Below are 15,429 nucleotides of genomic sequence, written 5' to 3' on the forward strand. Positions count from 1 at the left end.
GACAATTATATTTGTAAGGAGGCTTTGTTAATTTTGGTTTTTTTGAAAAGTAAAGGAAGGAGCTCTGATTTACTGTGGTAAATGTTTGGGGACCAAATTGATTGTTGTTTTCCTCTCAAGTTCTTTCCTCCTCTCCACTTCCCTCCCACAATCCTCGGTTCTTATTTATCGTCTAGAAATGCCAGGTGTTTCATGTGAGCCTATCACGGATTCTTACCATCAAGTAAGTGTTTTTGAATAGCTAAATGTCAGCCAATGACCCCTACTGATAAGACTCAAAATTTAAAAAGAAATGAAATGGGGAAGAATTAGAAGCCAAATCTCCCAAAAGTAAAACCTCAAAAAAAAAAAAAAAAAAGAATTTCACAACAATCATAAGCCAAGCCAATGAATATTTTATTAAAGCAATATGGAACACTACTAGATGCCTCTAAGTTCTGGGAAGGTAGGAAAGTGGTTGGAATCATTTTTCTCCTGGGGCTTCCATGTTATACTGTCAAGGAAAGTAAAATCACAGGTTACTTTAAAAATTAAAACAGTTATTTTCAACTTCATATAACATTTTATATCTTATACTTAAACTCAGCCTTGGTATTTTCTACTATTGTTTACTACCAAGGGGGAAAGTTCAGATTTAGGGAAATGTCTGTGTTTTCATTTTGCACAGAGTTAAGAAAGTAGGTAAGCATGGCATTTCTTGCAAAGGAAACAAGCTACTTGACCTTTTTCTTGGTAGAATTTCTATTGGACAAATTGTGATTTGTCTTGGTAGTAATATCTAATGTCATAACTATATATTCTGTAGGTGGTTGGAATATGGAGAAGTTTTATTTAACATTCAGGTTATTCAAATGATACCTCTCTTCACATGTGTCCTTTTACTGTAGGTAAACCCAGTGGGCATGTTCATATGTGTGCGTGTCCCAATAGCACTGTTATTTTGAACCATAAAACAGGGATATAGTTTTTTTCTAATCTTTAGAGTCAGTAAATCACTATGAGAGTTGGGGAAATAATTTTCTCAGTTTCAGCTTTTAATCAGCTTAACCTTTGGCCTCTTCCCAGTGAAGTTCTAGGTTAAGGGTAAACCTAGCCTACCTCTAGTCCAGATGTGGCTGGCTAGAGGTCTGAAATGAAAAGATCATCCCTTTGATGCCAAAACAATTCTGTTACAAGCAGGGTAATGAATTTATTTTAATTTTAGATTTGTCTCTTTTGAAAAATAAGTAGAGGATGTGGTTTGACTTAAGGAAGAAAATATTCATTTAAGATTATGATTACTTATTAACTTAGGAAATAACTTATTCTCAATATTTGAGGCTTTCAGTTTTCACCAGAAAAACTTGTTTTGTTCCAATTTTTTGTTTAAAATCTTTGAAGTAATTAAAAATTGTTCTGCCTGGGAAAGTAGTATAAAGAGTGACACTGATTAAACACTCAGTTTCATTAGAAGTACATGGTAGTCTTTTGCCTAGTGTGAGTGTTTGGTACTTAGTGTGTCAATTGTGATGGAGAAACTAAATTTTAAATTTTATTTCATCTTCATTCATTCAAATTTAAATACTAATGTGTTGAGTTATGCAGGTATAAAATGTAATTCCAAGTTAATATACATTTCTGATTTGAAGTATACCTTAGCATTATAATGCTATATATCTACATTTTGATTAGGGAAGCATGGTGTCCTTACTGTCTTTGATAAGTAAAAATTACTTTCAGATTTTTTAATGTTCGTTCTCAATGTTTGTTACTTAGAAGTTTGTAGAAATATGGACTGAAAATAAGCTTGTTTGGTTATGTTTTCCTTTTTTTCTAATATATGAATTCTGAGAAATTTTCATTAGAGTCACCATTTATTGAAGTTGAACTCTTCAATATGGGACAAACTAAATATTATAAAGCATGCAAGACAAAAATGTATGTGGAGATCCACAAAGTAAAGTTTATGAGCTTCATGTGAGAAATAGTTTAGGCAGTTATTGAAACTGAGACATTATTTATGTGAAAACTTATTGTAAACCCTCAGTTTTTAAAGATTTACCACATAAACATTGTGTTTTGCCTCGGACCTCCCTGCTCTTTGAAGCTTATTAACCTCCAAGAGAATTTCATCAGTACTAGCCTTAATCTGTACACATGGGGAGTAGACATATTTTACTTAATAAGGGAATTAAAATGCTTGCCTATCATCTTAAGGGAATAAAAAACAAAATGTCTACATACCGGCTGCCTGACCGTGTTCTGGTACCACTTCATAGGGGTAAGCACCTTAAGAGAAAGAGACATTAGAATGCATTTGATTTGATTTAAGTTCATATAAACTAAATACTAAACTCACTAAAGCAGTATGAAACTATGGACTCACTAATGCATTCCTGCAGTACTGATAGCCTGAGATTGTGATGTCTATAAGAAAGAAGCTAAATATGTGTCCAGTGCTCCAATATCAGGTACTGTGTTATTAACAATCCATCACATACATTCTGCAAGTCTTCATCCATTCTCTGGGGCAAGTAGAGGTATTCATGAAGAATTGGAATTCATTTACTTAACAAAGGTTACAAAAATGATAATTCTGTTTAAGTTTCACAGCTCATGCTTCTCACTGAAAGAACAAAGCATGGAGCTTCAGATGGTGCCAGGGATGGTTAATTCCAGGAGACAATGATGCTACAAAGATTCTGAGGACATTTCATTTTTTTACTTGCCACTTTTTGTCACAAGACATCAGACACAGCTCCATACATCGCACCTCAAAGAAATGATTGGAAGAACAGCATTTTTCCCACAGTGTATCTATATGTTTTTCAATTAGAGAGAAAACTTATCCCTAAAAGTTATTTCTCTCCAGGAGACTTGCCATTTGTCCTCATTCTATAATCAGGCTGTGCTATACCCTATCCCATAACTAATCATGGAAAAAGGGTATAGTGCTATGGTTACTGATACCATAGTTGGAATGGCTGAATGGACCTTCATTCCCTGGAGCAGGAAAGAAGGCTCATCTCCTGAGTGGGTGGAAAGCCAGATGCTGGGATCAATTACTGTGCTGCCAACAAGGAAGAAGTTGTGAGGAAAGCTGATGCACAGCTAGCTAATGAGGACTGATATCTCTTCCCTTGCATTTTGACTGCACTGCTGCCTTAGAATTTATACCATTTGGGCTTCTGTTACCATTGTTGGATAATTTAGTTTATCCCTTTGGTAGAATCTATATTCCTTAAGAATGAGGACTTACTAGTTTCACCATCCCATGGAATAGTACCTAGTCTAGTGAGTGCTTGATAAATATTTACTCAATTGATTTAAAGTGACCTGTGCTAATTGAGTAAATGCTGTCTTACTGCACTCAATGCCTTAAAATCAAGTTATTTGTTTGAATATTGATACCCTTCCTTTAAAGTTATGTTTATTCATTCCAGAAAATGATTAAGAGGCCTTAATCGTAAAGGTACTGGAATAAAGTTACTGTGGGTGCTGTGTAATATAAATCCTGCAAAGACTGTTTACAATTTTGTGTGGGTGTAGGAGGAAAAAAGGATTCACATATAAATATAAGTGGGAAAGAAAAACTTGGTTTGAGTTCATTTTATGCATCTTTTAACGTTTTGAAGACTGCGGTAGAGTTCCTCATCTTAAAGATTATGAAGTGAAAGAAATGACTTGTATATAAAATCACTGCAATTCTGTTTGAAGTTCCATTATTAAATTTTTCTTAGGGAAACTAATTCCTTTAATAATTTCAAATTCAGTGACTTGGTATATATAGCACATAATTTCACTGAAAATATTTTTCTGTAGAATGAGATCAAAAGACCAAATTTTGATTATGAATACGGTGTGAAGTATAAAGCCAGAGGTCCAAATCTTAAATTGCTTTAGGGTATAAACATTTCTTAAGAGTTTATCTTTTTCACTGTAAAGAATTTTTCTTCTAATCTTCCCTTCATTTGGATCAGGTTCAGGGACTAACCATGCTGAATATTTTCTTTGTTACTTTTTCAGCTATTATTAATGATGTACAAATTTAGATTTTAAGAAAAGATCTGAGATAATATAAAGCTTCTCTAAGAAGAGATTCAGTCCTTATTTACCTGCCAAATGGTCAATTTGTAGGAGCAAATGACCAGGTCCTATCTTATCCACAAATATTTAGTTATAAGCTGTTCTCTCAAGTGATAGAAAAAAAATTTAAGTTTAATTCAACACAAAGACATGAATGATTTTTAAAACATTTTATTATCTGCTAATGATACTTATTTTTAGTTACAGGATTTACTAAGTAAAGTGATTGTAGGCACAAATCATTGTATTCTTGAGTTATTCCTAAAAACAACCGAAGTATCCACTTCGGATCTCTCATTCTCTGATTTTTTTAATCCTGAAAAAATATAGCAAAAGGAACAATTAAAATATTTTACAAACATTCCTAGTGAATACCATTTACAATAATAAGTATGGTTTCATTTTGTCAAAACAATGTAGAACCATTGAGTTTAATTCTATAATTTGTGAAGTTTCTTATCTTGTCATTAAATACAAGGTCCCTGTGTTCAAGACACTAAGACATAATATCTAATAATATCTTAGCAACTGCTATCTTTCATCAAGTAGTTCCTGTAGCCAAGCTGGAAGGTCATCACTTTATCTCATTTCCATTAAGAAATTATCAATATTGGTACTTTAATTTTAAACAGGAGGAGAGTTTTAAAAAGTTCAAGCTGCCTACCCAAAGTCACCTTTCCATAAATAGTTTTAGCAAGATAAGAAAAATTATCAAATCTGTGGTGTTAATAATTAATAAAGATACAAATAAACCCATTTTCTATGCAAACAGAGAACATGTACCTTAGACTAGACTAATCAACGATAGGTACAAGATTGTTCAATTGTAGTCAGTTTGAAAAAGTTCTGCCTCGCCTCCATAAACAGACTCACAGTAGTAAAGACACATATGACATATAACAATTTTATAGAAATACTAGGGCATTAAGACCTAGAGTTTCCATCCTCTTCCCCATTTTAAAGAGGAAAATACACCCATAAACTTGCAGAGACAAAGCTAGACTAGAACCCAGATGTTCAGGCTCTCAAGCTTAGTCATGTCTTCTGCACTCTTCTGTTACTTAACAGCACATCATAAATAGTATTTATAAATTGAAATCACATTTGGATATATATGTATATAGTCTGTTCATGTCACTTCATATATAGATAGATTGTGTGCATATGGATCATTTTAATGACTATTCTCATTTGTTTGTAAGTGCTCTCTGTAATGCAGGAAGATTTAATGGTAAATAGTGACAACTTCCTGCCAAAAGCTTAATTTCTTGAGTGCTAGCACTTTCAATTTAGATAGCCAGTTTAGACAGGTAATCTTCCTTTATGTCTTGAAAGATATTTCCTATCTGCCTCTTGCAGCTTGTTCAATTATCTGTCCTCCTCAGTCTCAAAAATTAATCATTCTATGTCCTTCTTGCAGTTGTAGCCTATTGAAGCAAGTCAGACCTTTAAAATATGAAAACTGATATTCCCCTTTACTGTTACCCTTAAAATGAATGTATTGCAGTAATATATATTCCTGTGGGAATTCAATAATGATAAAATTTAAATGCTCCATGAAACCTGTACTGTTAATTACCAAGGTATGTGTCAAATTCATTTGTAATATAAATTTACAGCATATACTTCAACTACTAGAATTACAGACCTATAGTTTCTGCAGCTGTAGGACCTGAGTCATTTGGGAGCTAAAAACTGTGGCGGCAGTTCTGATACGGCACTTTCCTACGATTTGTCTTCTACTGATTTCAAGGTATACTCACCACTTCTTCCCGCTTGGTCTTGTCTGTCGCTGGCCAAGCTTCCAGAGGCAGATCAGGAAGAATGGGGGGCAGGGGCTGCATGGGGAACAGTGGAGGCAGAGGTGGCTGTGGTGGGAGGGGCTGCATGGGGTGCAGAGGTGACTGGGGCTGCATGGGCTGATGAGACTGGGGCTGAATGGGCTGGGGCTGGAAGGGCTGCTGGAAGGGCTGCTGGGCAGATGGAGGGAGGTTTGGCTGGTGGTGTTGGGTTGGAGTCATGGAGTGGTGGCCAGGAACTGGCATCATTGGTTGCTGGGGGACCACTGGCTGTTGAGCTGGCACCACTGGGAGGTGGTGATGAGGCTGAAGGGTGTGACTCTGGGGATGCTGTTGAGACAGCACAGGGATGATTTGGTGGTGCAGCCATCCACCCATGGGTTCGTAACCATAGGAAGGATACTGGTGAGAAACAAAGAGTCAGGTTTACCATTGGCTCAGTTGATTTGCAACTGGAGAAGCAGCAGTGTTTGTTATTATGACTATATGAATATTTTACTCACTTTTTCCCTTGTAAGAATTTCTAACAGTGTACACAGATATGACCTTTTACCAACTAAAATTCCCATTAGTGTTTGTAGGTGGAGTAGACATGATATTTCACTTAATAAGGGAATTCAAATGCATGCCTAATATCTTAAGGGAAGAAAGAACAAAATGCCTACATACCGGCTGCCTGATCATGCTCTGGTACCACTTCAAAGGTGTAAGCACCTTAAGAGAAAGAGATATTAGAATGCATTCGATTTAACTTAGTTTCCTATAAACTAAATACTAAACTCGCTAATGCAGTATGAAATATAGACTCACTAATGCAGTCCTGTCAGTATTGATAGCCTGAGAATGTGACTTCTACAAAAGAAAGAAGAGGGTAAACATTTGTTGGGTGCTTCCTATGTGGCAGGTACTGTGTTACATCCATCACATACACTTTTCATGTTTGCTTACATGATTTGAGGCAAGTGCCATCAACCTCCGTGTTATAGACAATGTCATGAACACTCGAATGGTTCATTCACTCCGCTGAAGTCTTAAATATTTAATTCCACAGTTCCTGCTCTTCATTGTAAGAGCAAAACAATTAAGAATGTTTGACACAATCATGTGATAGAATATGAGTTCTTATTTGATATCACAGTGGGACAAAAGGACATTGAAACACTGTCTTTCCTCCTAAAGGCACAGATTTCTTGGTCAAATATGTCAACCCTTTCAGATAAAATAGTAATATTTGCCTCAGATTCATACTAACAGTTTTCTTCAGCTTATATGAATAAACAGACTCACAGATTGTTACCTGAACCTGTGAGAGAAGTAAAGAGCTGCATCCCTTTCTGGACAGTAGGTGCTTAGTTAATCTCAGATTTATAGCTTCTTGATATAGTAGTACATCATTTAATCAGTGCAACAACAAGAAACTATTAGCCGTATGCAAGTTATTACTGACATAGCACTGTCCCTGTCCAGTAATTATTACTCTCTAAATAATATTTTGAAGTGAAATTAATTATCATTGTTTCCCTTCTCTAGATAAAGAAACCAAAGTTCCATAGAGAGAAAATGATTTTCCCAAGGTGATGTGATGCAGCTTGTACAGGTTGAGGAGAACCTCAAACCCTATTTCTAGAACTCTTCTGCTTTCTATCACTCTGCAGAGACTCCTGTAAACTACTTAGCAAAGCCGATGATAAACACACATAGTGTATGAATGTCATCGAACCAGCAATTTTCCAGCTAGAAAGGAGTTTAACATCTTACTTACTCCTCACATTTTATAGGCTGTGATAGAACAAAACTGTTCAAGCCGAGTTCAGTTTCTGCCCTATCATGGAGCCTTTCTGAGTTTGTGGTGGATACATTTATAGCTAGGTTTAAGAGCAGAGGCTGAGTCAGAGTGACCAGATAGGAGGTTGCTGGGACAATGGAGGCTTGAGGCCACCTGTCAAGGTTTAAAGCTGAAAAAGTTTGACCGTTTGTGAAACATCTTGAATGTAGAATCAATACACCGCTCTTTACAGATCCCAGGGCATTTTTAACTCAAACTATGGTCAAAGTGAGTAAACAGAAAAAATTACCTCATAGCTGAAGTTGATATAACCAGGGTGCCCAGGATGAGGTGGTAGCTTTTTTAAGAAGAGGAGGAAGGTAAATAGAAAGGGAAAGGGAGGGAGAGGGAAAGGGAGGAGGAGAAAGAGAGGAAGAGATTAAGTCAGTATGCAATTGTTCACATTAAGGGATTCTAAAACTATGTTTTGAAAAAAAAATTGTGCATAGTACAGAATATATTTGAGGTCTACTTTTAGTCTGAGTATGTATGCTGTGTATCAGCCTTCTTATTTTAAAGAGGGCCCATAAAACTTAGTGACTTCCCCAGGAGTCATGGTCTTACAGTGGGAGCCCTAGAAGCAGAAACCAGCATACATTTGCCTTCAGTGATCTTTGGATAAGCCCATCCACGCCCTGTTGTCAAGGAGTCCTACCGTTTCCCACCCACCAGATTACTTGATGAAACTCCTTCCATGTTAGGAAGAGAGGTCTGTACCTTTTACACAATTTTAAAATACCAATGAGAAAGAATTGTCTCACAAAGGGACCCTTCACAGATCAGCTGGCTACATGCTCAAGTATCAAAGGGATTCCTAGTAATTAGCATGAAAAGTAAGTAAATGATAACACATCAACACTAACGAATGGAACAACTAGCTGGGTATTATTGTTGAACGTGAGAGCAAGATGAGTGCCATCAAGTATAAACATTCTAAATCCCTCTTGTAGACAATAAAATAATTGATTTATGAAGTTCAAGGCCAAGCCTTTCTATTATTCTGTCAATGATTTATGGCAGAAATTTAGAAGTTCCAAATAAAAAGAAACCTGAATAATTTTCTAAACCAGGACTGACTGTGCTTCCCTAAGTGGAGGCCAGCTGATGCCTGCCTTATGGAGTTCTGCCTGGCCCTGGAGGGGTGGGGCAGGAGACAGAAAGGAGAGCGTGTGGAGCAGAAACCTTTCCTCAAACACACAGCTACTTAAGGATGTATTCTATTCTATTCGTCTAAAATGCTCATGTTTTGCAATAGTCTCATCTGAATGTAAACTACATTAGTTTGGTAGCTGTTTTTTTCATATATGGTCCTGATATAAGCTCTCTGAGAGTGAGGTATTGAACTGTATAATGAAAAGCAACTCAATTTGTAATGTAGGGCCTCCTCAGAGGACTAGGAATCACCACAATGCAGGATTTCGGGAAGGTGGAGCATAGAATCTTGGTCTTGTGGGTGAGACAGAAGAGAGGAGGCAGGTATGCAAGCTTACTGGCTTCTGGTTGTATCAACTGCTCCTTATGCCACCAAAAAGTATTGCTGGCATGTGACCTAAGCTTTCTGCCCTTATGTACTTGTGTCTAGAGAGTGGGCCAGAATTCCTGGTGTTTGGCACATTTTTGAATATGAAATATATCAATATGTATATGGCATAGGCAGCATTCCAGAACCTTACCAGTGCCAATTCACCTGCTAAGCAGTTACACCAAAGCCATAGGTAGGGTTTCTGTAAAGGGGGAAGTGGTTCAAGAAAGGATTCCTAAGGCAGAATTATTGTGTCCTTAAGGGCAACAATTCTGGTCTTTGGAGGGTAAAAACAGATTTTGAAATTTGTGAGAAATTGAGTTTCAGAGGGTTTTTGGTGTAATATTTGCCTAAGGCTGATTAAACATTGTCTCTGGAAGCCTTTCAAGGATCTCCTTGTAGGGATGGGCAGTGGTATTTGCAAGCTAATTGTTACAGCAGAGTCTCCTGGTGGCACTTGTTAAAATCCTGAGTGCTTGGCTCCGCTTCAGCTCTACTGAATCACAATCTACAGTGGAAGAAGTCAAGATTTCTTTTGAACACTCTCCTCAAAGTGTTTCTTCAATACACTGACATTTTGGAATATAAGGTCTCTTACTGTTCTAAACCCAGAATTTATTAGCCAAGGGGCAGATTTTTTTTCCAAGCTTATGATATTGAATACAGTCTATGCACACAAGGGCTGTTTTACTCACAGGCATAGCAAAAGCTGCTCCCAGGAGGCAGGCAAACAAAATCCAGGTCCCCATTTCTTGATGGTTCTGAAATGTAAGTCAACACCAGATTTCTTTTATCTCTTTGTGAGTATGAGCATAAATAGGTTCCATAAACATACATCATCCACATCAGTATGTTACTAATATAGAAGACAGGGCTCTTCTTTTAAAGTGACTTAATTCATATGTGATTATTTCCAGCTCTTAATCCATATCATTGTTTCTGGGGTCATAATAGTAAGGCAGAGGCTTTCAACAAGACTTAAAGTTAACAAATTATAGGAGCACAAATGACCTATCATAGCAATGATTTTGCCTACCATTTTTCTATGCCTATATGTCCTATAGAATTACAAAATCTAAAAATGAATGTATAAATAATGATTAAAGGAATACATGTAAAAATAATACATGTAGAAATGTATTCTGTATATTATTTCTCAATATGGAAGCTAAATTTAATGTATAAATATTGATCTAAAACTTTAAAAGTTGATACCATCAAAGTACAAAGTATTTTACAGGTCTGCAACAAGAAAAGTCAGAAATGTTGGGGTTCTGTGTACAGCCCCCTTGACTACTGACACTGTTCAAAACAGACTACTTAGTTGAGAAAAAAATATATTAAGTAATTTTCTGGAATAGATTAAGGAAAGTGTAGGTTTATTTTCAGATGTTACTTTCTGTAGAATTTCTGATAAGTATCTGTCATAACTATCTTTGAGCTCCAGATGTGAAGCAAAAGATATGGATAAACCATTCTTTGCTACTTTAATGATTCTGGAAGAATTTCTTCCTAAAAAATTCTATCTTCAGTCAGTAGAATCATCTTTTGTTTGTCACTACACTGAAATTCTTCTACAAATTAAGGCCCTAGAGATATGAAGCTAAAACAGACCATCCTAAAATATGCACATTGCTGTATGCCAACACCTTGAATTTTATATATAGGAAATAAATGTAATGGGTTAACTTATCTGGCTGTGAAAAGTACATTGAAGCTTTCTATTTTCTCAATAGGTTTTTTTAGAGGTTTAGTTAATAAGAAAAAAAACATTTTGTTCAGGATTCCATTTGATATAATTAAAAGTGGTTTTAAAGAAGTAGATCACAGCCTGTGAATGCAGTTTTTATCTTAATTAAAAAACAAAATAAATGTTTGCTCTGACATATGATTCAGAAAAGAGTTTTGGGATACTTGAATTAAAAGTTAAAGAAATGCAAGCATACACTTTAAGTAATCAGAGACTAATTTAATCACAGTTGAACTAAGAAGTAACCATGATGTTGGACATTAGAAATGTGACATATATTCACACCTTTTAAACATGAAAGTCAAAGAAAGAAATGAACATGATAAAGATATCATGTGAGTAAATTGTGAATAAAATTCATTCACTTACCTTTGAATGTATTCTGAGTGACTGTCTGTCTGAAGCTCAGGGATGCTTGATCCGATAGTTTCCTTCCAACTGTGAGCCCAATATATACTAGTCATGGCATCCCCAACATCCAATCAGATTTCGGAATGAAAAATGTGTTGACTATAAGCAAAAATCCCTGCATCATGATTTTTCTAGATGCTGTGAGCAACGGTAAGACTGTATGTTGTGATTAGTGTACATAGTCTTTCATTACAGACAATAATAGGTTTGGGAGACTGCCTTGAAGTCAGCAAATTAGTTGACGGCATATGCTGATATATTCGAATTCATTTTGAAGAAACAGCTATGCCATTGTCTATTTCTCATTTTGAGCAAATAACATTGTCCTTTAATAAAAAAAAAAAGTGGATGGTCAAGTCTGTCCAGTGTACTTAAATGGCCATTAGGGTTCTCCAGACTTTTTGAATCAGGATATCTGAATTAAAATCCCCTTCTGGTAAAATCCAAAACTTTCTCATAATTTCACAGTCACCAGTGTTCTTTCTAAACTTCTATTAAAGCTATTCTCTTTGTCCCCTACGTACTTTATCTCCAGTCTGATGTCCACCAGAAACCCACATGCTATGGAAGCAACTGTGACTTCAAGGTTATTACAGCAACAGCACTTACTCTGATAATCAGAGGGACAAAGTAAACACATTTCGCATGCCAGAAAATGCACTTGGAAGTCCACTTGAATCTTTACAAACATGTATCACAGGAGGTATTGCCCTGGTTCCCCTGTAAAGCCACTTGGCTTTTCTCTGGTCTTTTTTAGTCCCCACCAAGTCCAGTTTCTCATATTGCAAGTTGAAACTCCCCTCTCTTGTTCAGACTCTATTAAATGTCTCTTTACTAGCATTGTCCCCATTAGCAGCCCCTTTGCTTATACGTTAACCCAGTCCATTTGATCTGCAAGAGGACTTATGATTTAGCTATTAAATTTATGTCTTTTCACCCCTCTTCCTTAATAAAACATGTGTTATTTTTCTCTATTTTATAATCTGATCATATAAGAAACACAACTGTAAATAGTGGCAGGAGGTAACTGATAGGGCTTTCTTTCATCAGCACTAGATCTCTATGGGAAATGCTCAATATATACCCCGATACAATTGGTGTTATAATTGGGTCTTTTAAATACTTAAACAATATTTATGAAGTTTTTACAAATATACATATTTTATGCATTTGTTAAATTGGCAAAATAAAATACAAGGATAAATTGGTTGTAAAAGTATGCAATTCATAGTGATCATGATGAGACAGAACTTAGGCCACATTACTCCTGAGTCTAAATTCAGCACAGATTGAGGGAACATTGTGAAAATACTTGGCGGGCCTGTGTAATATGGGAAAAATAGTACAATCTGCCTAACAAGATTACTGTGAAAAATGGATTGGAGCAAAATATAGGGACGTTCAAAGTTGATTATTGTCCACTCTACTCTCATTACAAGAAAAATGGGAAATGTTTGAAGAATGCTAATGATAAATAATATATAACATGATTTAAGAGCTAAGATGGTCTTTGGAAATGATCTTTCAGTCAGGGAGAGAGAGTAGGAAGTAGAAGGTTGTAATAGGGTAAATGTATACATAAAATAAACATAAATATGGCTTTAAGAACCAAAATATGCCCAAGGCTTGCACTAATTGATGAATAAGTTAACTGCTGAATCATAGATCTGAGGCAAAAGGATTGTCTCTGAAGGAAGTTGAGAAATAGATTTTGGACATTTGGCAGAGGTGTACAACACAGTACTGAAGGAGAATAAGGAAAATATAAATAATCTATTCTTCCAGTCTTTTGACCCATTTTGTTGAATTACATGAATGAATGCCTGAAAGAATTTAGGACATCTTTTTCTCCTACAAAGCTGTAGCTGATTCCTATTAATAGAAAAATTACTTTTGGCATTAGAGCATCAGAAAAATTTATTTCATTACTGTTTTTTAACCTTTCAAGATTGGTCACAATGAGCAACAGATATGTTCTTATTATGGCACTTATCTTCTGGCACTGGAGATAAGTCACTGTACATTTACCATGGACAGCAGTTCATCAGTCTTTGATATCTAATTTCTTAGAAATAATATATTTTCCACTTGTTTCCTCTACTGTGTGTCTTGAGTTAATGGATATTAAAGTATGGATCTCTTTGCCTGAAATCTGTTACAATAATTTAGCTACCATTTATATAGTTTAAAATTTGCCAAGTACCATCAAGCTTGGTAACTCACATTCCCAGTATTGCACAAACTCAGGCTAGAGTATCTTCACTGTTTGTGTATAGCCTGGTCTACACAATGAGTTCCAGGACAGCTTGGACTACAGTGTAAGATCCTATTTGAAAAATACCAAGTTCAATTAGAAATGGAAAATAATCAGAATAAACTTTTGGGGAAAAACAAATGATCAGCAAATATATGAAAAATGCTCAGTGTCATTAGATATCAGGAAAATACAGAGATGAGATGCCGTTTTATTTAGAATGGCTATTCCCAAAAAGACAAGAAGTATCAAAGGCTGTCAGGGATGAAAAAAAGAAAAAAAAAGAAATTTTGGCTGAGGATAGAAATTTCCAATCCTAGCTACTGTGGAACACAGCATTGAGGTTCTTCCAAACACTAAAAAGAGGCCATCAGTATGATCCAGATAGTCAATATCTGGGTATATATGCAAAGAAAGTAAAAGCAGTATGTCAAAGAGAGATCTATACTCCCAGGTTAATTGTAGAGCTCTTTTAAATAGCTAAGACACAGAGTCGGCATAGATACTCATCAACAGAAGAATGGACAAAGAAAATGTTCATGTATAAAATGATGTTTTATTAATTCATAAGGAAGAATGAAATCTTATAATTTACAGGGGGAAAATGAGGATAGAACTAAAGGACATTATGTTAAGGGAAATAAGTCAAATACAGAAACCCAAATCCTCTATGTTCTCTTTCATATGTGGAAACTGTAAAAGTTGATCTGAATTTAGAATAATGATTTCTAGATTCTGGGAAAGGCAGGGTTGGGGTGTGAAAAGCAGGTATGAAAACACAATTAGAAGAAATAAGTTCTGTTGTTTCATGGCATACTGGGATGGTTATAGTTCACATTACACTACCATATAGTTTATGGTCTTGAAGAGAGGAGCTCAGAGGCCACAAACATGAAGACATTACTAGGAGACGGAAGGGCTTATTATCCTGATTTGATCAGTGTATACTGTGTTCTAGCATTCAAATATCATACTATACTCCAACAATATGTATACTTAATGTATGTTAGTAAAATATAAAAGATATTGAATGTCTCAGAAAAAAAATTTCATCTGATTTTTTTCCCTATAAGCAGTTGTTTCATTTATGTCTAAGTTGACTTTAGAAGATTGGCATTGCTAGATCAATAACTTATTTTGTTAAATAGAGGTTATAATATCTCCAGAATATCCTTGTTTTTCTTGCACTTTGAAATAGAAATTTTCTTCTTTAAAAAAAAAATCATGGGGCTGAAGAGGTGGCTCAGGGGTTAAAAGCATTTGTTGTTCTTTCAGAGGACTCAGGATCAATTTCCAGTCCCACATGGTGCTTATGCCGCCCCCTCTGACTTTTCTGGACAGTACACACATACAAGTAACCAGACCAGCAATCAAAACACTCACACAAATAAAAATAAATAAATGATTTTAAAATGATAAAATAAAAATAATTAATTAAAAATCCACATTTTAAACTGAATCTTAAGCATAAAATGGTTTCCTTATGGCAATATCTCTGGGACAAGTGAAATGAAATGGTCCCAAAATGTGTTCTTATTTACTTATGTATTCACCCCAAATATGTGTGTGTGTGTGTTGAATAGATATCAACTACAGACTGTTATTCCTATAATAGAGAACAAATGATATGTGAATTTATTAATATTTCTAAAAACTGTTCTCTAATGTGATAATGAATAAATGCCCTTCTGAAATATAATGTAAATATAAAGTTCTTTTGCCAATTTTTGCAAAATTGTTATTCCTTTCTTTGATTGGAGCCATCACAGTTTGCTGTTCCCAGAAAGCTTATGCTAGCAACTT

General features: G+C 35.4%; 2 protein-coding genes across 8 annotated transcripts in view; one reads left to right on the forward strand and one right to left on the reverse strand.

Moving 5' to 3' along the window:
* Arhgap6 (Rho GTPase activating protein 6) overlaps positions 1 to 15,429 on the forward strand; it is a 563,361-nt gene that overhangs the window by 430,258 nt on the left and 117,674 nt on the right. The window lies entirely within an intron of this gene.
* On the reverse strand, positions 382 to 11,386 carry Amelx (amelogenin X-linked). Of its 6 annotated transcripts, XM_008852906.1 has the most exons (8): positions 11,331 to 11,376; positions 9,907 to 9,972; positions 7,940 to 7,987; positions 6,675 to 6,716; positions 6,534 to 6,578; positions 5,829 to 6,266; positions 2,224 to 2,268; positions 423 to 493 (listed from the first exon to the last, which is right to left on the reverse strand). In XM_008852906.1, exons 2-8 carry the CDS (start codon positions 9,958 to 9,960, stop codon positions 464 to 466), a joined length of 702 nt encoding a protein of 233 aa, XP_008851128.1. In that variant the 5' UTR covers positions 9,961 to 9,972; positions 11,331 to 11,376; the 3' UTR covers positions 423 to 463. The 6 variants fall into 6 exon arrangements, with proteins under 6 accessions (XP_008851129.1, XP_008851128.1, XP_008851130.1 ...); XM_008852907.1 differs by lacking the exon at positions 6,675 to 6,716 and having other exon boundaries at positions 382 to 493; positions 11,331 to 11,386; XM_008852908.2 differs by lacking the exons at positions 423 to 493; positions 2,224 to 2,268 and adding an exon at positions 4,221 to 4,381 and having other exon boundaries at positions 11,331 to 11,383.

The sequence above is a fragment of the Nannospalax galili genome, unplaced genomic scaffold, assembly GCF_000622305.1.
Source record: "Nannospalax galili isolate Female #2095 unplaced genomic scaffold, S.galili_v1.0 scaffold606, whole genome shotgun sequence".
Taxonomy (NCBI): domain Eukaryota; kingdom Metazoa; phylum Chordata; class Mammalia; order Rodentia; family Spalacidae; genus Nannospalax; species Nannospalax galili.